Source organism: Anolis sagrei, chromosome 6 (genome assembly GCF_037176765.1).
Source record: "Anolis sagrei isolate rAnoSag1 chromosome 6, rAnoSag1.mat, whole genome shotgun sequence".
NCBI lineage: Eukaryota > Metazoa > Chordata > Lepidosauria > Squamata > Dactyloidae > Anolis > Anolis sagrei.
In genome coordinates this window covers 23,327,586-23,352,056 of record NC_090026.1, presented here as the reverse complement: position 1 = coordinate 23,352,056, position 24,471 = coordinate 23,327,586, and the positions used below count along the sequence as shown (strand labels likewise).

Below are 24,471 nucleotides of genomic sequence, written 5' to 3'. Positions count from 1 at the left end.
CCCTAAGCATTGTGAACCCACATCTCAGGGGTAGCAAGTGGGGGGGGGGGGTAGGAAGCATGGTGAGGTGGGGTGGCTGGTCAATACAACGCGTGCCATAGGTTCAGGTGTTTTAGATAATGTAGGTTTCTAAATAAAGAGATTCTGATTTTGTTTTTAAATCAGAAGTACATTGAATTTCAAGAAAATCTTCATATTTATTTATTATTTATTTCATGCACTTTTTCCCCGCCCTTCTCCCTCCCCGAAGGGAGACTCAGGGCGGCCTCACACAAGCACCATATGATGCTGTCATCAAGTAGACAATTCGAAGTACAGTTAAAACATTAAAAAGCATTAAAACATTAAAAATCATTAAAACACATTATACAATTCATTAGACAGTAGATTATACATGCCGGTAAAACCAAATCCAAGTCTAGGCAGATTCAATGTCGTAAATATCCTAAGTCTTTTTTCCAGCTGCCACTATCCAATTAATAAATGCCTGGTCCCAGAACCAAGTCTTTACTTGTCTTCTAAAGGATAGGAGGGAGATAGCCAACCTGATGTACCTGGGGAGAGAATTCCCCAGACGGGGGGCTACTTCCGAGAAGGTTCTGTCTCTCATCCCCACCAACCGCGTTTGGGATAATGGTGGGATCAAGAGCAGGGCCTCTCCTCAAGATCTTAAACTTCGTGATGGTTCATGGGATGAGATACATTTGGACACGTAGTCTGGGCCAGAACCATTAAGAGCTTTAAAGGTAAAAACCAGCACTTTGAATTGTGCTCAGAAGCTGATCAGCAGCCAGTGGAGTTGGCGTAACAAAGGAGTTGTATGTTCCCTGTATGTCGCTCCGGTGAGCAACCTGGCTGCCAACTGTTGGACTAGTTGAAGCTTCTGGGCAGTCTTCAAAGGCAGCCCCACGAAGTGTGCGTTGCAGTAGTCTATTCGGGATGTAACAAGAGTGTGGACCACCGTGGCCAAGTCAGACTTCTCAAGGAACAGGCACAGCTGGCACAGTTATTTTCACATAACTGCTGTGATGCTTTCATAGAACCCTAGGGTTCTGCAGAACACAGTTTGGAAGCTGCTGTTCTAGGTCATGCCATGTACCAGTGGATACTTTCAGATATTACTCATTTATGAATCTTATAGGTGACTCACAAATCAGAGATGTCATCTTTTAATTGTAACCCTACCGTTTTCCCATCAATTCTCCCATTTTTTCATCTATGCCACAAAAATTGTGTTACAAAGAGTACAATATAGTTGTTGCATGACTTGTCTTCATTGGTGATGGTAAAAGACATCTGTGTAGTCTTCGATTATACAAAAGATCTCTGGAAGTTTCACTACTACTATTTGGTCCTTAAATCTTGCCGGCCACACAACGCAGAGGTGACAACACAGGCTCCTCGACTTGAAAATGGAGAGCCAGAGATGAGTACCACCTCCAGAAGCCAGAAAATGAAAGGAGAAGCCCCTGCCTTTGTTTGTGTTTGTGCGTCTCATTGTATATCATTGTAAAGGTGTTGAATGTTTGCCCATGTATGTAAATGCTGTAATCTGCTCTGAATAAAGTGCATTAATATTATTATTATTATTATTTCACTGACACAAAAACACAGTATGTCACAGCAAACGAGATATATATGCTGAATTTCGTATCACAAAATCACAAGTCAAACACTTCCCAAGCGTCTAGGATTGTATTATTATTATTATTATTATTATTATTATTATTTAAAGTTGGATTTTCCACAATTAGGGAAAAGAAGGAAGCAGCTTAGAAACAGCCCCAGGAGGGGTGAGATTGAATGATCATGTCATGTGAATGCTACATAAAAGTCAGTAAAGGAAGCATAGCAATTCCACAGTGAATATCTGGCATGGAAGCTCCTGTGGAAGTGAAGTCAACTATCCCAACTAACACATAGTGAAAGTCTCCAGAGGCCCATCGAAATGTGCTTACAGCTGTGTCCGAAAAGTCAAGCCACTGCCTTCAAGTTCCCGAGCACAGATGTCATCCAGCCGTTCACTTTGAGCCACAGTGAAATGTTCCTTCCAGTCTCCTACAGTGCCTTCAGGTGGCAAAACAATCCAGAAATGAATTCTCAGCAATCATATTACAGTATTCTCTTTTTCTTGCTACTGTTAACCCATTAGATTTCAATTGTTTAGTTCTTTGGGAACATTTTCTCACATCAATACAATGCATGAAGAAATCCTGTACATCTGCCAGAGAACTCCAATTACTTTCCAGACAATTTTAGGGAATAATCAATAATTTGTTTGAACCTCAAGTGAATGCATTGCCCTTTCACTCCTGTATGATTGCTAAAAGGAAAATTGATTTTTTTAAACTTCTGATTTCTGTTAGCCAGAGTTTCAGGAGAGATCCCTGCCTTTACCGTTTAATAATGATCATTAATAATGATTAATAATGCCCCCGGTGGCACAGAGAGTTAAACTGCTAAGTTGCTGAACTTGCTGACCGAAAGGTTGGTGGTTCGAATCCAGGGAGTGGGGTGAGCTCCCGCTGTTAGCCCCAGCTTCTGCCAACCTAGCAGTTCAAAAACATGCAAATGTGAGTAGATAAATAGCTACCGCTTTGGCTTGAAGGTAACAACACTCCATACAGTCATGCTGGCCACATGACCTTAGAGGTGTCTACGGGCAATGGCAGCTCTTCAGCTTAGAAATGGAGATAAGCGCCAACCCCCAGAGTTGGATGTGATTAGATTCAATGTTGGGGGGGGGGGGGGAGGGACCTTTACCCTTACATTTTAATGATTACTAGTCGTCCCCTGCCATGAGTTGCTGTGACCCAGTCTGTGTATTCATGTTTTGTGTGTGTATATGTTTGTGTATATGTGTATATATGTGTGTTTGAATGTATATATGCAGTTTTGTGCATGCATTGTAATGTATTTTTTTGTTTTTTGGCTTTTTAAGTCTCTTCTGTTGTGTTTTCAGTGTTTTTATGAGTGATAGTAACTCATTGGGTTGTTAGGCGTATTCTGTCCAAATCTGGTGTCAATTTGTCCAGTGGATTTTGAGTTATGTTAATCCCACAAATGAACATTACATTTTTATTTATATAGATTTAAAGTTAGCTTGACAGGCCATGGGTTGAAGTTGACTTCTTCCAGCAACTATCGTTATTTTAACTACCCAACAAATCTGAGGGTGGGGGATAAGTTCATTCTCATAATGAATTACATTTGAACAAGGATAAACACTATTTCTTACTTCAGATCTCATAAACCAACACATCTTAAACTTTTCCACTCAGGACCCTCTGTTGCTCGAGAAATTTTTATGAGATCCCAAGTATATAGGTGTATGCAATAGTATAAAAAATCAAACATTAATGGATAACAAATCAGCATTTTCAAGGCTTTCTCAACAAGCTGACAGTTGAAGCATCTTCTGCAGAGTCCACTGCAAAAGTCCAGTGCAGCACATTCGTGTAAATCCCAAAAATAGCCACTAGGTGACGTTCAGAAAACATTTACTGTTGCCGTTTTTGGAGGATCCCAATATTGAGCTATGGAACCTCACTTTGGGTTGGAACCCACAGTTTAAAAAGCAGTACAGTAGAGTCTCGCTTATCTAACATAAATGGCAGAACTTTGGATAAGCAAAAATGTTGGATAATAAGGAGGGATTAAGGAAAAGCCTATTCAATTTCAAATTATGTTATGATTTTACAAATTAAGCACCAAAACATCATGTTTTACAACAAATAGACAGAAAAAGCAGCTCACTATATGGTAATGTTATGTAATGACTGTATTTACAAATTTAGCACCAAAACTTCGCAATATATTGAAACAGCTGTGGTTCTGGCCAGGAGGCAGACTACGTTGGATAATACAGAATATTGGATGAGTGAAGGTTAGATAAGTGAAACTCTACAGTACCTTAAATGTACAGTGAGATCAACAGTGGCCTACTTTATGGGATTTTTTTTTCGTGTCAGGAACAACTTGAGAAACTGCAAGTCGCTCTTGGTGTGGGAGAATTGGCCGTCTGCAAGGACGTTGCCCAGGGGATGCCTGGATGTTTTGATGTTTTACCGTCCTTGTGGGAGGCTTCTCTCATGTCCCCACATGGGGAGCTGGAGCTGACAGAGGGAGCTCATCCGCGCTCTCCCCGGATTCAAACCTGCCACCTGTCGGTCTTCAGTTCTGCCAGCACAGGAGTTTAACCCACTGCGCCACCAGGTCTCCACTTTATGGGATGAATGGCAAACATTTATTGAAATTATTAAACACAAATCAAGGTTCTTTGTTTACTGCATTGTAGTCCAAGTTAGTGGTGGTGTTCTGTTCCCAGCTGTCGCTCTGCTTTTGCCATCTAGGATGGGATTATCACCCAGAGCCTAAGAAGATTACTTACTTGGACAACAACTGGCAGAATCCTAGAATGCTGGCCTGGGGATTCAGAGACTTTTTACCCAAAAACTATTTCCAAGCTCTGGCCTTACCTATTCCAGAGATGGACAACTATGGAAGACCATAGGGACACATGATCTCACCAAGAAACTTTAAATATCTATATCACATCATACTTGCCACTTATCTCCACAAATCCAGACATCATTTCAGGGCGGTTAGAGCAAAATAAATGGGAAATAAATCCTTTTGACATTGGGGGCATAGAGCTTGGAGCAGAAAAAACATCCCTTTGGGGCTTCAATCAATCATGGGTCAGACTTTGCCTGTCCCATACCTATCCCTTCTGGTAACTCTGTTTAATCTGAAACTGTAATCTGGGCATTCTCACCTTTTCTCATGAAGGGGGAGACAGTCTGGTCCATAATTTGAGAAGGTATAGTGGTATAATTAGCATGTGGATTTGCTTTCATGTTTTCAAAGACCGTGTGCTGCACAATCCGATTTATCACCGGTTCTGAGAGCTCCAGATCTAGGAACTGGGCAATTTTGCAGATTTCTTGGGTGGGATTCTAGAGGGAGTAAAAGAGAGAGAAACAGACAGACAGAGAGACATGCCACACAGATTGTTGAGCAGGGCTGGGTCTATTGCCTGAGAAACTGTCCCTGAAAATACCTCTTCATCCTTTGCCAGATTATCACACTAGAGAAAAAATCCACTTAAAATCCTGTTTCTGCCTCCTTCAGAATTCTGAGGTTTGTAGTTCAGTGAGGCTGTTAAAGGCTCCTCCCTAAACTACAAACTCCAGAATTCTGCAGGAGGCAGAAAATGGATATTAAGTGGATTTTTCTCTCTGGTGTGATGAGACTAGATACTGCTTGAGAAACCAATGTGGGAGCCATTACTTGGGATATAGAATCATAGAATCATAGAGTTGGAAGAGACCTCATGGGCCATCCAGTTCAACCCCCTGCCAAGAAGCAGGAAAATTGCATTTAAAGCACCCCTGATAGATGGCCATCCAGCCTCTGTTGAAAAGCTTCCAAAGAAGGCACCTCCACCACACTCCGGGGCAGAGAGTTCCACTGCTGAACAGCTCTCAGAGTCAGGAAGTTCTTCCTAATGTTCAGATGGAATCTCCTTTCTTGTAGTTTGAAGCCATTGTTCTGCATCCTAGTCTCCAGGGCAGCAATAAACAAGTTCACTCCCTCCTCCCTATTACTTCGTCTCACGTATTTCTACATGATTATCATGTCTCCTCTCAGCCTTCTCTTCTTCAGGCTAAACATGCCAAGCTCTTTAAGCTGCTCCTCATAGGGCTTGTTCTCCAGACCCTGGATCATTTTAGTTGCCCTCCTCTGGACACATTCCAGCTTGTCAATATCTCTCTTCAATTGTGGTGCCTAGAACTGGACACAGGTGTGGTCTAACCAAGGCAGAATAGAGGGATAGCATTACTTCCCTCAATCTAGTCACTATACTCCAATTGATGCAGGCCAAAATCAAATTGGCTTATTTTGCCGCCACATCACATTGTTGGCTCATGTTTAACTTGTTATCCACGAAGACTCCAAGATCTTTTTCACACGTATTGCTCTCAAGCCACACGTCCCCCATTCTGTATCTTTGCATTTCATTTTTTCTGCCTAAGTGAAGTATCTTGCATTAAGGTGTGTTCTTATTAAGGTGTGTTCTTACATAGGCGACTGTTTAATTATGGAGTGATATTTGTGTGTGGGTTGCTCACCTCTTTCATATCTTCGTAAAAGAGATACAGAATTGGGTGATGATTCTTAGCCAGCCACCAACCACGAACATGGTCAAACCAACTGCCCCAATTCACTGCAAAACAAGACTCAAGTTACAACTTTTTTCTAAATTGAAGGTAGAATAGCTAAAAAGGTATACACAGATTCCATATTCTATAATATTTCATAGATTAAAACAGAGATAGATATGACTAAGCAACATCACAGTTTGAGTCAAGTTATGAGAAATGAGTATACAGGTGAGGCAAGGCTGCAGCAGCCTGTTTTTGTCTTACTATGCAAGAAAGGGAAGCCCCCAGTGGAGCAGCGGGTTAAAGCACTGAGCTGCTGAACTTGCTGACCAAAAGGTTGGCGGATCAAATCTGAGAAGTGGGGTGAGCTCCCACTGTTAGCCCCAGCTTCTGCCTACCTAGCAGTTCGAAAACATGCAAATGTGAGTAGATCAGTAGCTATCACTTCTGCGGAAAGGTAACAATGCTCCATGAAGTCATGATGGCCACATAACCCTGGAGGTGTCTACGGACGCCAGCTCTTTGGCTTAGAAATGGAGATGAGCCCCTGAGTCAGACATGACTAGACTTTATTCTCCTTGATTTCTGCCCATCGTTTTGAATTAGCTGAGTCCAAACAACTTTAGCACTCTAAATTAATTTGGCAGCAACAGGACTAAAGTGAGGTCAAAGGAGGAAAATAGGAGAAGGAGAGGGAAATCAGAACATTTCAATGTAGCTGAAGAAGTGGGATGACAGAGGATGAATAGGGACAACCCCTGCCAAATCAGGACAGTTGGAGGGTATGACATTAATAATGCCATACCAGTATGTAGTTAGTTTAAATAACTTTATTTGACTAAATATGTGTATCTCACTCTTTCCCCCCTGAACTATAAAGTTGTTTTGAACATTTTCTCTCTTCTTCTGCAATTTCCACTTACAGTTCCCAGCAATGAAATCTTCCAGGAACTGATCCCAGGTTCCAGGTTCTGGGAAAAATTGATGCATGAGGTGAAAGTGAAAATAGGAGACCGCACAATCCTTGATGTTTCTGGCCACATAAATGATCTGTGAAAAAATAGGTAAAATTGAAAAAGATATAGAAATCCCAGTTCCATCTCAGAGCATGAAAAAGTTACTTTTTAAAATGCACCTCCTAGAGTCCCACAATAATGCAGGTTATGAGATTTAGGAAGTTGCTGTCCAAAAAATAGTAATATTTTCATGTTACATTCTCATAATCTTTAACTTGTTCTTTGTTCTTCTAAGAAAAAAATGTACTGAGGTTGAAACAAGGTCAACAAACTGCTAATTGTTTATTTTTAGTGTATTATTATTATTATTATTATTGGATACACAAAAGATTAATACACGGCAAACAAGATTACTATGCTGGCTTTTGTATTCAATTGCACATCGGACACTTCCCAAGTGTCTAGGGCTGTTTGATGTATCAGCGAATAGTGTGTGCAGATCCGAGTAGGGTGGCCTTTTGCAGCTGACAGATGGTAATTTTGTCAGTGCTGATTGTTTTTAAGTGCAGAACGAGGTCTTTAGGGACTGTATCCAGTGTGCCAATCACCACTGGGACCACCTTTACTGGCTTGTGCCAGAGTCTTTGCAGTTTGATCTTTACATCTCCATATTGTGTAAGCTTTTCCAGTTGCTTCTCCTCAATTTTGCTGTCACCTGGGATTGCAACATATTTTGGTTTTTTTCCCCATGATCGTGAGGTCAGGAGTATTGTGCTCCAAAACTCTGTCAGTCAGGATTCGGAAGTCCCAGAGTAATTTGATGTATTCATTTTGTGTATCTTTTTCAGGCTTATGGTGCCCCAGTTTTTTGTCATTTAACATTATTATTATTATTATTATTATTATTATTACTAGTAGTGTATTTTTATTATTTACTATTATTAGCACAGCAGGTGAAACCACTAGTTGTAGTCAATCTTGTTAGTTGAAAGGCTGTCAGTTCGAAGCCCCGGTCAGGGTGAGCTCCTGACCTTTAACCCAGCTTCCGCCTACCTAGTGTTTCAAAAGCAAATGTTAGTAAATAAATAGGTACTGCTTAAAAGCAGGGAAGTATGCTGAAGCACCCATAAGGATTGCCATCGATTTAATCAATTGTTACTGGGGTAATTCAAGATCCTGTTTTCTGTTTTTATTGGTTTTGATTTTAAAACCAAGACTGGACTGCACAGCTCTTCCAAAAAAAAAAAAGTCCACCTTTGAGCAGAAAGGTTTTTAGAGAATGGGATTGGTGCAAACCCATAGCACCAAATGTAGACATTAGATCATCTGATCCAGGAGATGGACCAAGAATCTCAGTTCCTTTGTGTTCTGTTTTCTGCAGAAATGTCACTTTTAACTCTTTAACAAGGATCATTTTTTTTCTTTGTATATGGTTTTTTGCGGATGCAGGAGTTGTCTGGATAGATATATGGCTAGCTCTTAAGTTCCTCTTAATACTGAAAACATCCCTGCACTTATAACTGTATCTATATATATATTGGTTTCATGCAACCATGAATACCTTAGTCAGATATGTGTTGGCAAACAAATTAAGTTATGCCCTCTCTGTGTTGATTGTCCCACCTCTCACTGTACTCACTTTGCAGTTTTGTTGCCAGAACGAAGGCGGCAGGAGCTGGACAGGGAGATGGGTTTTGAGCAAACGTGGAGAAGGCATTGTTTTCGCTATTTCAAAGCCTGAAACATGAGAAGACACTCAGCTTCATGCTAAGATGGTTGGTGTTTTTATTGCTATGTCCTTCCAAGTCAAGTCTCGACATAAAACAACATTTTCATATGGGTTTCTTGGCAAGATCGATTCAGAAAAGATTTGTTTTTGTCTTCCTGTAAGGCAGCATTTCTCAACCTGGGGGTCGGGACCCCGGGGGGGGGGGGTCACGAGAGGGGTGTCATAGGGGTTTCCAAAGACCATCAGAAAACGGTATTTTCTGTTGGTCACAGGGGTTCTGTGTGGAAAATTTGGCCCAATTCTATCATTAGTGGGGTACAGAATGGTTTTTGATTGTAGTTGAACTATAAATCCCAATAACTACAACTCCCAAATGTCAAGGGCTCTTTTCCCGAAACGCCACCAGTGTTCACATTTGGGAATATTGAGTATTTGTGCCAAGTTTTTTCCAGATCTATCATTGTTTAAGTCCACAGCGCTCTCTAGATGTATGTGAACTACAATTCCAAAACTCAAGGTTAATGCACATCAAATCTTTCCAGTATTTCCTGTTGGTCATGCGGGTTCTGTGTGCTAAGTCTGGTTCAATTCCATTGTTGGTGGAGTTCAGAATGCTCTTTGATTGTAGGTGGGCTATTAATCCGAGCAACTATAACTCCCAAATGACAAAATCAATCCCCCCTCAACCCCACCAGTATTCAAATTTGGGCGTATCAGGTATCTGTGCCAAATTTGGTTCAGTGAATGAAAATACATCCTGCATATCAGATATTTACATTACAATTCATAACAGTAGCAAAATTATAGTTATGAAGTAACAACAAAAATAATTTTATGGTTGGGGGTCACCACAACATAAGGACCTGTATTAAGGGGTTGCAGCATTAGGCAGGTTTAGAACCACTGCTCTAAGACAAAGTGTGCAAAGTACAGATTCTAGGCTGCAAGCTGCCGCACACAGACTTGTTTTTGTAGATCTCAAAGCCTCATAGATGTTCAAAAATCAATTTATCCCCATATGTCTTCTATGGATTTGTGGAAGGTCATTTTCATCTTTTAGGACTAGGAAAATTCTTTATTTAAAAAAGAGGGCACGAGTAGGAAGTTGGAACTGACTTTGGTACCACTTTCTGTTGTAAAAATAAGCCAAAGAAGTCCCAAATATGATAAAACACTCCCACGACCCAAAATAATTTATTTATTATAGGGAGATGGGTGTTTGCAGCCCTGCAAGGTCTCCTGTATGGGCTAATATGGCCCCTATCCTCCAATGACTGCCCACTCTTGTGCTATGGCCGAGAGAGTTTCACTTGCCCAAGGTCACCTAGTGAGTTTCCAGGGCTGAATGGGAATTTGAACCCAGAATCCTTGGCAAGCATTCAAAATACTACATCTCAATGGCAGTAATGTAAAATGTCTCTCACCATAATATTTCTGAAGTAGTGTTTCATCCCCACTTGAGGATGAACTGGGTATGGGAGGGCAGTATTCTATGAAGGGCATCCGTTTGTAGATGGGGGCCCGTGCACATTTTTCTGGGTCTCCACCTTGCTTGATCATGTCCACAATTTCTTGCGTCCAAGTGGTCCCTGACAGAGAGAGGAAAGTATGAAAGTGATTCTATAATTCACCAAGAGAACCCCATCCCAATACTGTCTTGTCATTGCACAACCTTGTTCCTTTACCTGCTTTGGGATAAGTGCAAATGATAAGGTCATCTGGCCGGGCTTTAAAGTGCCATATGGAATCCCAGTTTGCTGCAATTCCAGTGAACAAAGGGACGCCTTCAACTTCCACAGGCTTCTGCCTCGTGCATCTGAGAGCCAAACTTTCCAGTTCGGATTCGAGACTCATTTCCTAACAGGACACGAAAGGTGAAGATGTGAGCACTCTTCAAGCCAACCATTTTACTGTTTTCACTTGTGCCCTCCCCTCTTGTGATTTTCACTCCCCTTTCAGACTATTAAACATTGATTGTTTTTCTTTTTGAATTTCATGCTTGACCCAGGAAATAGGTTAGGTACACATGTTTTTGATGCTGCAAGAGATGTGCGCAGTAAGGGGAGAGGATTTTCTGTTTTACTAGGGCTACTGTTGAATTTTCTTTGGAAAGGGAAGTTACTATTTGGATAGCAGATCCCAGGATCTCTCAGCAGAGTGCTATTTTCATTATTAGAGCTGGGGATTAAGCACTCAATACACATTATGATACCTTGAGCATATTCCATATATTTATTATTTTTTTAAATTCTTGGGAGTGGTAATTAAAACTCATTGTGATGTTTTGGCTAGTGTGTAGTTTGTGGTGTTTGGCTCATTGGACAGCAGTAGCACAGTAGCCTACTACTTGAGAACCTCCCACATATTTATAGTAGCAAAGGCAGAGCCACTCCATAGCATCCAGTGAAACAAGCCACTTGGCAAGGAGCGATTACATGTAGATTTGGTCTCATGCATTGAGCTGCGGTCATATGGTGGAGCAATGAGTTAAACCCTAGTGCAGGCAAGACTGAAGACAATCAGGTTGGAGGTTCAAATCAGGGGGGAGCACGGATGAGCTCCCTCTGTCACCTCTGTCTCCCCATGCAGGGACATGAGAGAAGCCTCACACAAGGATGGTAAAACATCAAAACATCCAGGCATTCCCTGGGCAACATCCTTGCAGACAGCCAATTCTCTCACACCAGAAGCTACTTGTTTCTCAAGTTGCTCCTGACACACACACACACACACAAATATGGTGGATTCCCCTCAGTGCAATATAAGGGCATAATTCTCTAGGAAAAGGAATTTGCATTACCTTTCCACCACAAACTCAGGATCTACTGAGAGGCTCGCATTCAGCTACCAGGATTCAAGTGACCTATACCTCCACAAGAACCTAAGTAAATCTGCTAGGGCTAGGAATGGAAAGAATTTTCAAAATTATTTTTAGAAGCACAGAGAAACCCTAACATGATGAAACTGGACTGACGAGAATCTTTCCAGTTCTGAAATTGCTTTGTGCAACATTGGGGTACTGTTGTTTTGCATAGAAAACAGCATTGCGCAAAACAACCACCTGCTAATTTTGCACAGAAAATTGTCATGGAAATCTGCCATTTAAAAAATGTTCTCACAACGAGAAGTACATGGCTAAATGACCAATAATTTCCTTATAAAAACAGAATGATATCCCAAGCTGGGCAATGTGGTGCATGGTATAGTAAAAAGAAGTTAGTGTATCTTATAGGTAGAGAAGAGGTGGAAATGTGCCAAAGGAGCAGTATGTCTTCTACCTATCATCCTTCCCTCCACAACACCTCATTCCCTATCAGATTTTTTAAAGCTCAGTTCAAAGAGGAAAGGAAATCAATAGATGGGTAAATGCTGTTTGCCCTCTTCCCTAACCTTTTCTATACTTACTATTTATCGCAGACCACGAGTGGTACTATCTTGTTGTTGGATGGAAAGACCAGATTGAACCTGAAGAATCAACGGCCAAAGTCTAAGGTTGGGCGGGTATCTGCTCCAGCTTCTAATAGGTTCTCCTAAAACCATGCAAGAACCTGGCTGCACATTACATTCATCTCCTTAGAAGGAGCCAAGTGGGCATGCCCACTGAACCTGAAGATGGGCAGAGATTGCTGCAAGAGGATTGCAACAGTGACCTTTCTCCATTCTCATATTTGCTATTCTTGTCTTCACACCACATTACCTCTGATGGTTCATCACCATTTCCAAACAATAGTTGAGGTATTGCCAGTATATCTACAAGCCAAAGTCATTATGCTTGACGTGGTATCAAACTGCATGAATTATACAGTGTAGATCAGAGCTTTTCAAATTGTGTTGCTGCATGTTAGTGTGTTGGCTTCAGTATGTAGGTGTGTAACAACATAACAAGAAATGACATGAAAATGTGGAAACATATGTTCTCTTACAAATAATATATTTTAAAAATATATAAATGAGATATGTTGTGTTCCCATACATTGCATTATTGACATTTATGTATGTGTTAATATCTCTAAAAAGGGATAGTTTAACTTCTGGATGCCAGTAAAACTAAATTACTGTGTTATGGAATGATGCATGTCTACAAAGTGAGTTACCAATATGAAATGTTTGGAAGACTCTGGTGTAGATGCACTCTGAGTTGAATCATTCTTCTCCAGCTTAGGGATTATGTCCTCCATCATATGTGTGGGAGATGTTGTTTTACAAACTTTTTAGCCTACTCTACCAAAGGGATCCCCTGGTGGCGCAGTAGGTTAAACTGTTGAGCTGCTGAACTTGCTGAATGAAAGGTCGCCGGTTCAAATTTGGGGAGCAGGGTGAGCTCCTGCTGTTAGCCAACCTAGCAGTTCAAAAACATGCAAATGCGAGTAGATCAATAGGTATCGCCTCAGCAGGAAGGTAATGGCGCTCCATGGAGTCATGCAGGCCACATGATCTTGGAGGTGTCTATGGACAATGGCTTAGAAATGGAGATGAGCATCAATCCCCAGAGTTGGACACAACTGGACTTAATGTCAAGCGAAAACCTTGGCTTTACCTACCAAAGAGTGCTGGCACCTCACCAAGCAACAAACCCCAGGATTTCACAGTTAAAGTGGTGTCAAATTGCATCAATTCTACATTGTAGCAGGATCCTTATTCTTTTGGAAGACACTTTTCTGAATTGCACAAGTACAATCACGTACATATATGGGCATATGTCTGGAAAAGAACTTCTTTTCTTCTCAATGAAAGTTCCAAAAGCTTATCTAGTTGAAGATGGGTTGCAAATCAGCCAGTCATAAGGGAAAATACACCTAGGCCACATTTCCATCATTTTTCTGTCCATTGAATAACAAAATTGTGTGACACTTCTTCAGGTCAATAGCCTTAGCTAAAAAATACTAGAAGGGCCAGATCTCCAACTGAATTCCAAGTTCAGGAAAAAAATGATTGTCAAGAAAGAGCAGCAAAGACTTATTTAATTCAATTTTATTTACATAGTCAGGTAGGGTTGGAGGTGGCAGGATGAAGGAGAGGTATATTTTGCCTCTAGTCCAAAGTTATGTTTGATGACTTATGGCAGTATACATTTTTGAACTTGGATTGAGGGTAGGAGTGATTCTTGCTGATCTACCTTAAGCATCATGGTCCAGCACTCTCCCTTTTGTTCAGACAAATACAATAGAGGAGTAGAGGCAGTCCTAATATCAAGCTCTGAGAGCCCTTCTACATTTGGCTAAAAACCCAGAAATAACTTGGTTAAAAGGGGGTGAGGTGACTAAACAATGCTTAGTGCAGGTGGAATAAGGTGAAAAGCACATTTTTAAAAGGTGCACTTAAACCCAACTCTGTCCGAAAAATGTGCACCTTTGCATGACTGTATATCCCAAAAGACATGCAAAACACATGCTTTCCTTCCCTTCACCCTCCAGTGCACATGCACTCTTTAAAAGCCTGAAACAACTGATCAGGTGATCAGGCTGTCAAAACATTGAGCCATGGGCACAGAGGTGGCTCAAAGGAAGCACAATTGGAAAGCAATTAGAACTCTATGAAACTCTCTTTTAAACACAGAGCTTGAATTTACTATTGGACAAAGAGAGAAATAAGAAATCTGCTCATGTTTACATTAAGATTTGTGCATGTGTGTATATGAGGTCCAGTGCATTTTAGAGTGATTGAAAAAAAACTTCCGCTGGATGTCCCCCTTCCACCCTCCATTTTGATTCACTTCAAGGGAAGATGTAAGGATGGTGGGAGACCATTTCCTGGGACTGGCAGGTCTGTGTGTGGACCTGCTGTCCGTTCCTGGGATTTTTCGCCCCAGATTTAAAACTCACATTTTGGAGCTGTCTGGAAGCACCCTGGGTTTTCTTTCTGAAAAGCCTTTATGGCAAAATATTATCTAGTAGTTTAAGAAAGCCAAGCCTGCAAGTATGCTATAGGGCTGAACACAGACATCAATGAAACAGACTAGCAAACATCATGGAGTTCACTTGTTTATTCAAGCATACAGCTCACAATTTTAGCATCCTAAAATTGTATTTCCTCTCTTTGTCCATGCCCATGCCTTTTATAGAAAGAATTATACAGTTCCGTGAGTTCAAATTCTCACAAGAATGGGGTTCCACAATGAATTACTTCTGCAAGTTCATAAATACTGCTCCTTTAAGTTTTTAAATATGAATAAAAAGGAATTGCAATTAAAAGCCTTTCCTTGTTTTATGTGTTCTCATCTCCAAATCTGCTCAGCCTGGACTTTGTACCAGCTAGCTTGCAACAGTACAAACGTACTCGATCAACAAGAGAAATTCCTTCTGGAATTAGTAGTAAAATTTCTCAATTCTGAGCTTCTAAAAAAATAGAATGGAACAAAAGAGGAAAGTTATGGCTTTGCAGCCAAAAGGCTTCTCAGTTTGCTTGCAGGGAGTTAAATGACTAGCACTATGGCCATAGGGAAGTGCAGCAGTTCAAAGTAATGCTCCCAATATGGCCACAATGACACGTTAGTGTCCTCAAACTCACTGTAGCAACGCTTTTGGATTATTGCACCCCTGAAAACACCTTGATCACCAATTCAAAGCTCTTTCACCTTCCTACAAATGGAAGTTCTCCATTTTTTGAGAAGCACACCTTCAACATGAGTTGAGACTGGTTTGGAATGATGCCACAGTGACACCGTGTGGTGGTAAACCTTCAATTGGTTATACGGGAGCTTCAAACCCATGGCACAAGCCAGATGCAATAAGGTCCTTAGTCCAATACTCAAAAGAACAACACAAAGCTGACTCTCTACTAAAATGCCAAAAGCACCTGAAAACAATAAATTGAGTGATATTATGGCACCAAACATAAATGTAATAGTGTATGGGAGATGAATTGTCATGCATCCCTCTTTATTCAGTTCATCACGGCCTATGTCAAAAGACAGACTCTTTTTTAAAAAAGTAAAAAGAACAGTGTCAAGGATAGGCGCAAATATGGAGATTGCAGTATTATTTAACTTTTCATTAAAAATTTAAAGGTGGACTTTCTCCAATCAGCAAAGAGAAGGAATTTGCTTATGTTGTAATTGAATGATGGTGTCATGTGAATTCCTCATTAAAGGTGAGTGAAAAAACTTAGGAATGCCACTGAACTTCAAGTGGGACCAATAGACATGAAATCAACTACTGCGGGTATGTTTTGTGAAAGTCTTTGAGAGGCACGGCAAAATTTGCTTAGAGCTGTGTGTGAAATGTCACATCACTACCTTCAAATTTCCAAGCACAGGTGTCATCCAGCCATTCACTTTGGGCCACAGCAAAGTGTTCCAGTCTCCTACAGTGCCACCAAAAATCTTGTTTTATTTGTTTCTTGCTAATAAAACTCACCAGATTTTTAGAAAAATATTTTTTGAGAACACTGTCTGTATCAATTTATTTCTCAATTTATTTATTTAAGTGAAGAGCACTCAGTTATTGCAGACCAATAGGAAATATGGAAAAATAAGGGCAAAGGAAAAATGCAGAATAAATGGAATTGAAAAATATCCATGCACACAAAATTCAATTTTGCTAGTTCTTTCTTTTAGAGTATCTTGACTACTTAAATGCAATAGAATTAGAAATCCAGGCTTGTACAGGTGCTTGTCTTAAGCACGTAACTACGCTACAGCTCTGTGCGGAAGCTCAGGCCACTGCCTTTCAACAACTGGGCACAGAGGTCATCCATCCGCTCACTTTGAGCCACCGTGAAGTGCTCCTTCCAGTTTCCCACAGTGCCTGCAAATAGAGAAGACAGTACAGAAAAAAGAAGAATCACTACCTTTCCCCTGTGTTCTTTTGCTTATATTCTATGTATTCTTTTATATTTGTGGGTTGTTTTCTGAATTGGTTTCTTTGCCATTTCTCTGAACATCTGCCCTACTCTTTAATTTTACTGCATAGGATTTTGAGAAATGGTGCCACTGGACAGGACAACTCTAAAGTTCATCACATGAAGCAGGCAAGTTGCAACTACAACAAGACAACTGTGTCATGTCTTGGACTTATTACCTGTAATTGCAATCTCCCTGCAATTCTCAGGATGGGAGACAGCCTGCAAAGCATCTATTTTATTAATGCAAATAATCCCTTGGCAAATGAAACACTTTTCAAGGGTCTTCTATCAGGAGAACAAAAAAACTACTTGAAAGCAAACACAGCTGTGCTATAAAGCTTTGCAATGCTGGCATTGTTGATCCTCTATACCAGCATTTCGCAACCTGGGGGTGGGGACCACTTGGTGGTGGTGGTGGGGGGGTTGCGAGGGCTTGTCAGAGGGGCCACCAAAGATGATCAGAAAACACAGTATTTTCTGTTGGTCATTGAGGTTCTGTGTGGGAAGTCTGGCTCAATTCTATTGTTGGTGGGGATCAGAATGCTCTTTGATTGTAAGTGAACTGTAAATCCCATAAACTACAAATGTCAAGGTATTTTTTCCCCAAACTCCACCAGTGTTCATATTTGGGCACATTGTGCTAAGTTTGGTCCAGACCCACAGTGATTTTTGGAGGTAGGTGAACTATGACTCCAAAACTCAAAACCCTTCCAGTATTTTCTCTTGGTCATGGGAGTTCTTTGTGCCACGTTTGGTTCAATTCCATCGTTGGTGGAGTTCAGAATACTCTTTGATTGTAGGTTAACTATAAATCCCATGAATTACAACTCCCTAATGACAAAATCAACATTCCCTCCCCCTAACCCCACCAGTATTCAAATTTGGGCATATTGGGTATTTGTGCCAAATTTGGCCCAGTGAATGAAAATACACCCTGCATATCAGATATTTACATTACGATTCATAACAGTAGCAACAAAAATAATTTTATGGTCGAAGGTCACCACAACATGAGGAACTGTATTAAGGGGTTGCGGCATTAGGAAGGTTGAGAACCACTACTCTATACTGTCATGATAGTATAAGTTTGATCTAATGTTTGATTGTACTCACCCTTGATACTTCTGGGACTGTCTTCCATTCTGGATTAGCCCAAGCAGCCAAATAGAGATCATTGCTTTCTTTAGTCTAATTAGCATTGCCCTAACTATGATACTATTCACCATAGGGCCCCATTGTTATCCAATCTGAGTGCAATTCAACCTTTGGTCTCACCTTTTCTCATGAAGGGGGATATGCTATGATCTAGCAAGCTGGAAGGCAATGTGGTGTAATTAGTCATTGGATTTACTTTCATGCGCTCAAATTTTGTGTGCAGAACAATTTGATTCAGAACTGATTCTGGGAGCTGTATATCTAGGAACTCAGCAACTTTCCGGATTTCCCGACCTGGGTTCTAGAGAAAGAGAGAAACAAGAGATTTGATGCATGTAGGAAGGGAGAGAGTTTTGGTTGTTTATGATTCTTAAACCAATTTTTGGACCCTGTGTTTCTTGCATCATGAGGCAGAGGAAAGAATCCTGGTTATGTATGACTTCCAGTATTTGTTTCTTGCTTCTTGGTGCTATTAAGAGTCCCTAGCGATATGTACAGTGTGAGGTTGCTTGGGCTAACTCTCTCAGAAAAGCCATTTGGTAAATGAAAGTACTACTGCATGTATATGCTTTGTATAACGATAGCACTTTGATACAAGTTTTATACTCAGGAAAACTCCACATCCAAGGATACCAGAGAAGTGGGCTATGGCAGTTAAGGTGCTACAGTTATGTAGTATGCATAGCTCTGCCCTTTAGGCCAAATTTTAGGAAATATCCAGGGTGGTAAACCCATTTGAGAGGTTTCAAAGACCATTGTTTACCTCTTTTACATCTTCATAAAAGAGATAGAGAACTGGATGTCGGTCTTTGGCTTTCCACCAGCCACGAACATGGTCAAACCATGAACCGCAGGAAACTATAAAACAAAATAATAGAAAAGGAATTTGGTTTTTAAGCCGTCTTCAACAAAGCTGTATAAAATTTATATTGAACCGGATTGTATGGCAGTGTGGGCTCAGGCTGCTTCTAGACTTCACTTAAATGAGCGTCGAAGCAGGTTTAAGAAACCTGTTTCAGTGCCTGTTTAAGGCCCCACACATCCCCCCAAACTCACACTTTCACAGGAGGGTGTCTAGACATCCAGAAGCCCTTCAAATTAAAACAACTTACCTGTCCACCATTAATGTACTTCTGGAGTCTTGGCATGTAGAAATGACACACCGGGGGGGGGGGGGGACGAGGAGTGATTTTCTTCCTCACCCTCCCCTCCCTGCACGTCATTTCTATGCACCAGGAGGACTCCTGAAGTACTTTAATGGTGGCCGGGTAAGTTGTTTTAATTTTAAGGGCTTATTTTGGGGTTTTGGGGAGGGGGTTAGTGCCCTCTTGGTTTTCCGGGCTCATGGAGCCCAAAAAACCCAAGAGGGCTGTGTGGATTGGGCCCAGGGATCGCATGACGCAGTCCTTGGATTCAACCCACACTAAGCCCACACCTGGAAAGATCCAGATCTTATCAAAGATACGGGTCTTACCTGGTATCAAAATAATTTGGGACAAAGCAGAGTTTTACCAGAGGTGTTTGAACTTCTCTGGTAAATGCGTGAGATCTGTCACATTTTGGGCCCTGTCTGGATCAGCCCTCGGATAACCCAGTTCAAAGCAGATATTGTGGATTATCTGCCTTGATCTTCTGGGTTGTATGGCTGTGTGGAAGGTCCCTAGGATAGATCTCAAGTCTACTTCTCCCTGCCCTATTGAGTTACAACTTTTTTAAAGAGGGAAAGAAAACAATGAAAAACCTGAAAGTTTCGCAGCCAGTTAAATTAATATCTTATGCTTATTTTATACTTTCTCGCCTACACATGGTTAGTACTTAACATGAAATGCTCTCTATCCCAATGATACTAGCTTTCATATATATATTAGATGCCAGGTATTTTTGTCCTCCTACTTTCCATATTTAGTGTCTGTTCACCTTTCCCAGCCATGAAAGTCTCCAGAAACTCTTCCCAGTTTCCAGGCTCTGGCTTCGTCTTGTTCATCAGGTGGAAGTGGAAATAAGAGACAACATTGTCCTTAGGATTCCTAGCCACATAAATAATCTGCAGGAATAAAATTTAAAAGCTATAAATCTTTTATGCCCATACTTTGTTCTATAGTGGTAGCTCATTAAGATGGTGATGAGATAGGACATCTTACGGTAAAAAAAAAAAGTACTGCAAATTATTCTGGCAGCAATGAAAAACATGTAAAATATTATCCAAGTGAGTTCAACATTATTGCAGTTTTCTTGAAACCAATGTCCTTCATCTCATTCTAAAAAAACCCCATCAATTGTAATTATTATTTCTATAGTTGCTTCCAAACTCTGTAATTTCTCCATTGCAGTAGGTTATTGCTACTACTGTCCATTGTAGTCGTTTATTGCTGTCTGAGGGTGTGTCTACACTTTCCACTAAAGCTGGGTCCAGTCACAAAATTTCCGTGTTGGTGTCTAAGCAGTCCAGCCAGTCCAAGATCACATCAGCCCCACTGGACCATCATTTTCTGTGTTGACACCATCACTCCCAACTGTCCAAGCTCCTCCATTGTAATAGTTTATTGCTGTCTGAGGGTGTGTCTACACTTTCCACTAAAGCTGGGACCAGTCACAGCATCTCTGTGTTGGTGTCTAAGTAGTCCAGCCAGTCCAAGATCACATCAGCCCACTGGACCATCATCTTCTGTATTGACACCATCACTCCCAACTGTTCAAGCTCCTCCATTGTAGTAGTTTATTGCTGTCTCAGGGTGTGTCTACACTTTCCACTAAAGCTGGGACCAGTCACAGCATCTCTGTGTTGGTGTCTAAGTAGTCCAGCCAGTCCAAGATCACATCAGCCCACTGGAACATCATCTTCTGTATTGACACCATCACTCCCAACTGTTCAAGCTCCTCCATTGTAGTAGTTTATTGCTGTGTCAGGGTGTGTCTACACTTTCCACTAAAGCTGGGACCAGTCACAGCATCTCTGTGTTGGTGTCTAAGTAGTCCAGCCAGTCCAAGATCACATCAGCCCACTGGACCATCATCTTCTGTATTGACACCATCACTCCCAACTGTTCAAGCTCCTCCATTGTAGTAGTTTATTGCTGTCTCAGGGTGTGTCTACACTTTCCACTAAAGCTGGGACCAGTCACAGCATCTCTGTGTTGGTGTCTAAGTAGTCCAGCCAGTCCAAGATCACATCAGCCCACTGGAACATCATCTTCTGTATTGACACCATCACTCCCAACTGTTCAAGCTCCTCCATTGTAGTAGTTTATTGCTGTCTCAGGGTGTGTCTACACTTTCCACTAAAGCTGGGACCAGTCACAGCATCTCTGTGTTGGTGTCTAAGTAGTCCAGCCAGTCCAAGATCACATCAGCCCACTGGAACATCATCTTCTGTATTGACACCATCACTCCCAACTGTTCAAGCTCCTCCATTGTAGTAGTTTATTGCTGTCTCAGGGTGTGTCTACACTTTCCACTAAAGCTGGGACCAGTCACAGCATCTCTGTGTTGGTGTCTAAGTAGTCCAGCCAGTCCAAGATCACATAAGCCACTCTGGACCATTATCTTCTGTATTGAGACTATCACTCCCAACTGGCCATGGAGCTCTATCCAAGCTCAAGACTAATGCAGGTGCCTCTTTTGGTTAACTAAAACATGCTAAACTGGACTTCGTTTTGGGATGCAAGAACCAATCCCTCCTACTTCTGTCTTCAATAGCAAACTTTCTGTTAAAGAAGTAATGTCCAGGAACACATAAACCTTGTTAACTTGGGGGCACTTGTACTTCTTCTAGCTTCACACACAAGACAAGTCTCAGGAAAGTTACTGAAACAGATCCCTGTAATGAACGTTTGTTGAGATAACGAAAGTCCTACCCTTCTCCTAAATTTAACTCAGTTGCTCTCACCTTGGACTTTTGTTCCCAGAAAGAAGGAGGCAAGAGCTGGACTGGGAGGTGAGATTTGAGGGTGCGTGGAGAGGCCATTGCATTGGCTTTCTCAACACCTGGAACAAAGGGTGACATCAGCCTCAAGAGAATAAATGTTTTTTTATTATTATTATTACCTTTTCCTTTTTGGTATGTAAAGATGAAACAGTTCATCCTATGTACCTGAGATTTTGAAATCAGGAAGGTATATCTCTATGAAGGGTATTCGTTCATAAATGGGGGCCCGAGCACACTTCTGCAGATCCCCTCCATGCTGGATCATGTCCACAATTTCCTGTATCCAGGTGGTTCCTATTGAGATGGGCAGAAAAGCAAAGGAGATGAACCACGAGTCTCCTTAATTTGTCTAAAGCTCACTCTATAATGAATTCATATCTAGTGTGATCAACACACCAGAACACCTCCATGCCATGAGTTCCTAGCGAAGATTGAGAAATGTAAATATCTGGGACTCTGTGCAGGAAGGAACCTGATAACACGAATGACTCACACTGGAAGACCTGGAGGCTGGACTGAGGAACTTTTGGAAGTTGAGAGGGTGGGGTTTTGGGGATTGAAACTTAGAAGTTGCCTGTGTTTTCTTCATTTGTAACTTTTCTGTATAATAGTCAAATAGTATTAAAGAAATTTCCAAGATTTCCTTGTGAGTGAATTTAATTGCTACTAAGGTTTTGCAATCATCACACAAACTTCTCAGCCTTCCACTGCTGCTTCCCTGAGACAATTTGATGCCTTCCCTCCCTCATACCTGCTTTGGGGTAAGTGCAGATGAGAAGGTCATCAGATCGAGCCTTGAAGTTCCAGATAGGACCCCAGCCATTGACCATTTCACTGTGAAAAGGGACTCCATTAAGATCTTCAAGTGTTGCACGCTTGGTAGATTTAGACTCCCCAACCATTTCTGAATCCATGACCTGCTGAGAAAGAAAATATCTAGTTAAATATGGTTCCACTTGAAGACCCAGTACCCATTATTTATTCTCACTGGCACCAATTTCCCAGTGTTGGAATCCAAGATCATGCCTACTTACCAGCTTCACTTCTTGCTCCGATAGCCAGATTTCCTTCCTTCCCTGTGTTCCTCTCTGAAGTTAGTTTATGACTCAGGAATCGACTCCGTGTGTTTCTGTGTAAGGTGTGCATGCGTCCTAATACAAATGCAGGGTGTGTGCTTTCCTCCTCAGCTGATATAGCTGGTCATTCAAGTGAACCCCTCCGCTTACATTGTGCAGAGTCAGAACTTGCCCTGCAAACCTGAAAGTTAGTTTCACCATCTCGAACGCTGCTATTAAACTTATCTGAAAGCTGAAATTTTTGAACAAGGAAGCCCAGCTTTTGCCCTGAAAACCTCTGTCTTTTTTCATGTCCTCGGATTGCGTGATTTTTAATAATGCGTTTTAATGTTTATATTGCTTTTTATTTTTTTATTTTAATGTTTATGTCTATTTTCTATTGTCTGTTTTCTTCGTGTCAGGAGTGACTTGAGAAACTGCAAGTCGCTTCTGGTGTGAGAGAATTAGCCGTCTGCAAGGACATTGCCCAGAGGACACCCGGATGTTTTTTAAAATGTTTTTACCATCCTTGTGGGAGGCTTTTCTCATGTCCCCGCATGGGGAGCTGGAGTTGACAAAGGGAGCTCATCCGCGGTCTCCCCGGATTCAGATGTCCGACCTGTCAGTCTTCAGTCCTGCTGGCACAAGGGTTTAACCCATTGTGCCAGTGTTGATATGCCATTGAATTGCTGCCAATTGTAAGGCAGCTCTGAGTCCCCTTTGGGGTGATATGGGTGGGATATAAATACAATAAATAAATAAATAGGTACATCTTAAGGTCATCTGTGAGTTAATGCCAGCAGAAAGGCAAGTGTTGCCTTACCTGGCACATCTTAAGATCTCAGAAGACATATTTCTTCAAATACAAGAATGCTTGGTAAATTAGAAGGAAGTAAGAAAAAAACCCCAACCATGGGTTGTTGTAGGTTTCTTCGGCCTGTATGGTCATGATCTAGAGGCTTTCTCTCCTGACGTTTCGCCTGCATCTATGGTAAACATCCTCAGGGGTAGTGAGGTCTGTTGAAACTAGGTGGTTGTTGGAAAGGCACTGCAGACTACTTCAACCAGAGAAATCAGCCATAGCAGAGCACCTGATGAACCAACCTGGACACAGCATTTTATTTGAGAACACAGAAATGCTGGACCACACTCTCACAACTACTATGTCAGACTACACAGAGAAGCCATTGAAATCTACAAGCATGTGGACAATTTCAACAGAAAGGAGGAAACCATGAAAATGAACAAAATCTGGCTACCAGTATTAAAAAATTCTAAAATTGCAACAGCACAACAACAGAGAGGAAGCAACAAAAGTTTGCTCCAGGCACAGTCAGCCCATTGTATGCTAATCAAGGTGGTCAGTTGAAACATTCATACCTAGTTCCAGCAGACAAGAGTCCTTTGTCTCACCCTGGTCATTCCACAGATATATAAAACCTTTTTCCTAGTTCCAATAGACCTCACTACCTCTGAGGATGCTTGCCACAGATGCAGGAGAAACGTCAGGAGAGAATACCTCTAAACCATGGCCATACAGCCCGAAAAAACCTACAACAACCCAGTGATTCCAGTCATGAAAGCCTTTGACAACCCCAACCATATTACAGATGAATAGAGTCAGTCAAGGAAGCCAGAGCCT

At 41.4% G+C, this 24,471-nt stretch overlaps 2 protein-coding genes across 2 annotated transcripts; both read right to left on the bottom strand.

The window, feature by feature from the left end:
- Window positions 1-1,928: 1,928 nt before the first annotated feature.
- Window positions 1,929-11,701, bottom strand: LOC132777981 (sulfotransferase 1C2-like). The gene is made up of 8 exons (XM_060780565.2): window positions 11,653-11,701; window positions 10,538-10,709; window positions 10,310-10,441; window positions 8,763-8,860; window positions 7,091-7,217; window positions 6,135-6,229; window positions 4,778-4,958; window positions 1,929-2,067 (listed from the first exon to the last, which is right to left on the bottom strand). The coding sequence occupies exons 2-8, from the start codon at window positions 10,704-10,706 to the stop codon at window positions 1,955-1,957; spliced, it is 915 nt and encodes a 304-aa protein (XP_060636548.2). The 5' UTR covers window positions 10,707-10,709; window positions 11,653-11,701; the 3' UTR covers window positions 1,929-1,954.
- Window positions 11,702-16,292: 4,591 nt separating this feature from the next.
- LOC132779503 (sulfotransferase 1C1-like) lies at window positions 16,293-22,911 on the bottom strand. The gene is made up of 8 exons (XM_067469923.1): window positions 22,809-22,911; window positions 22,526-22,694; window positions 21,940-22,068; window positions 21,736-21,833; window positions 19,767-19,893; window positions 18,613-18,707; window positions 17,970-18,150; window positions 16,293-16,597 (listed from the first exon to the last, which is right to left on the bottom strand). Exons 2-8 carry the CDS (start codon window positions 22,686-22,688, stop codon window positions 16,485-16,487), a joined length of 906 nt encoding a protein of 301 aa, XP_067326024.1. The 5' UTR covers window positions 22,689-22,694; window positions 22,809-22,911; the 3' UTR covers window positions 16,293-16,484.
- Between the last annotated feature and the right edge of the window lie 1,560 nt (window positions 22,912-24,471).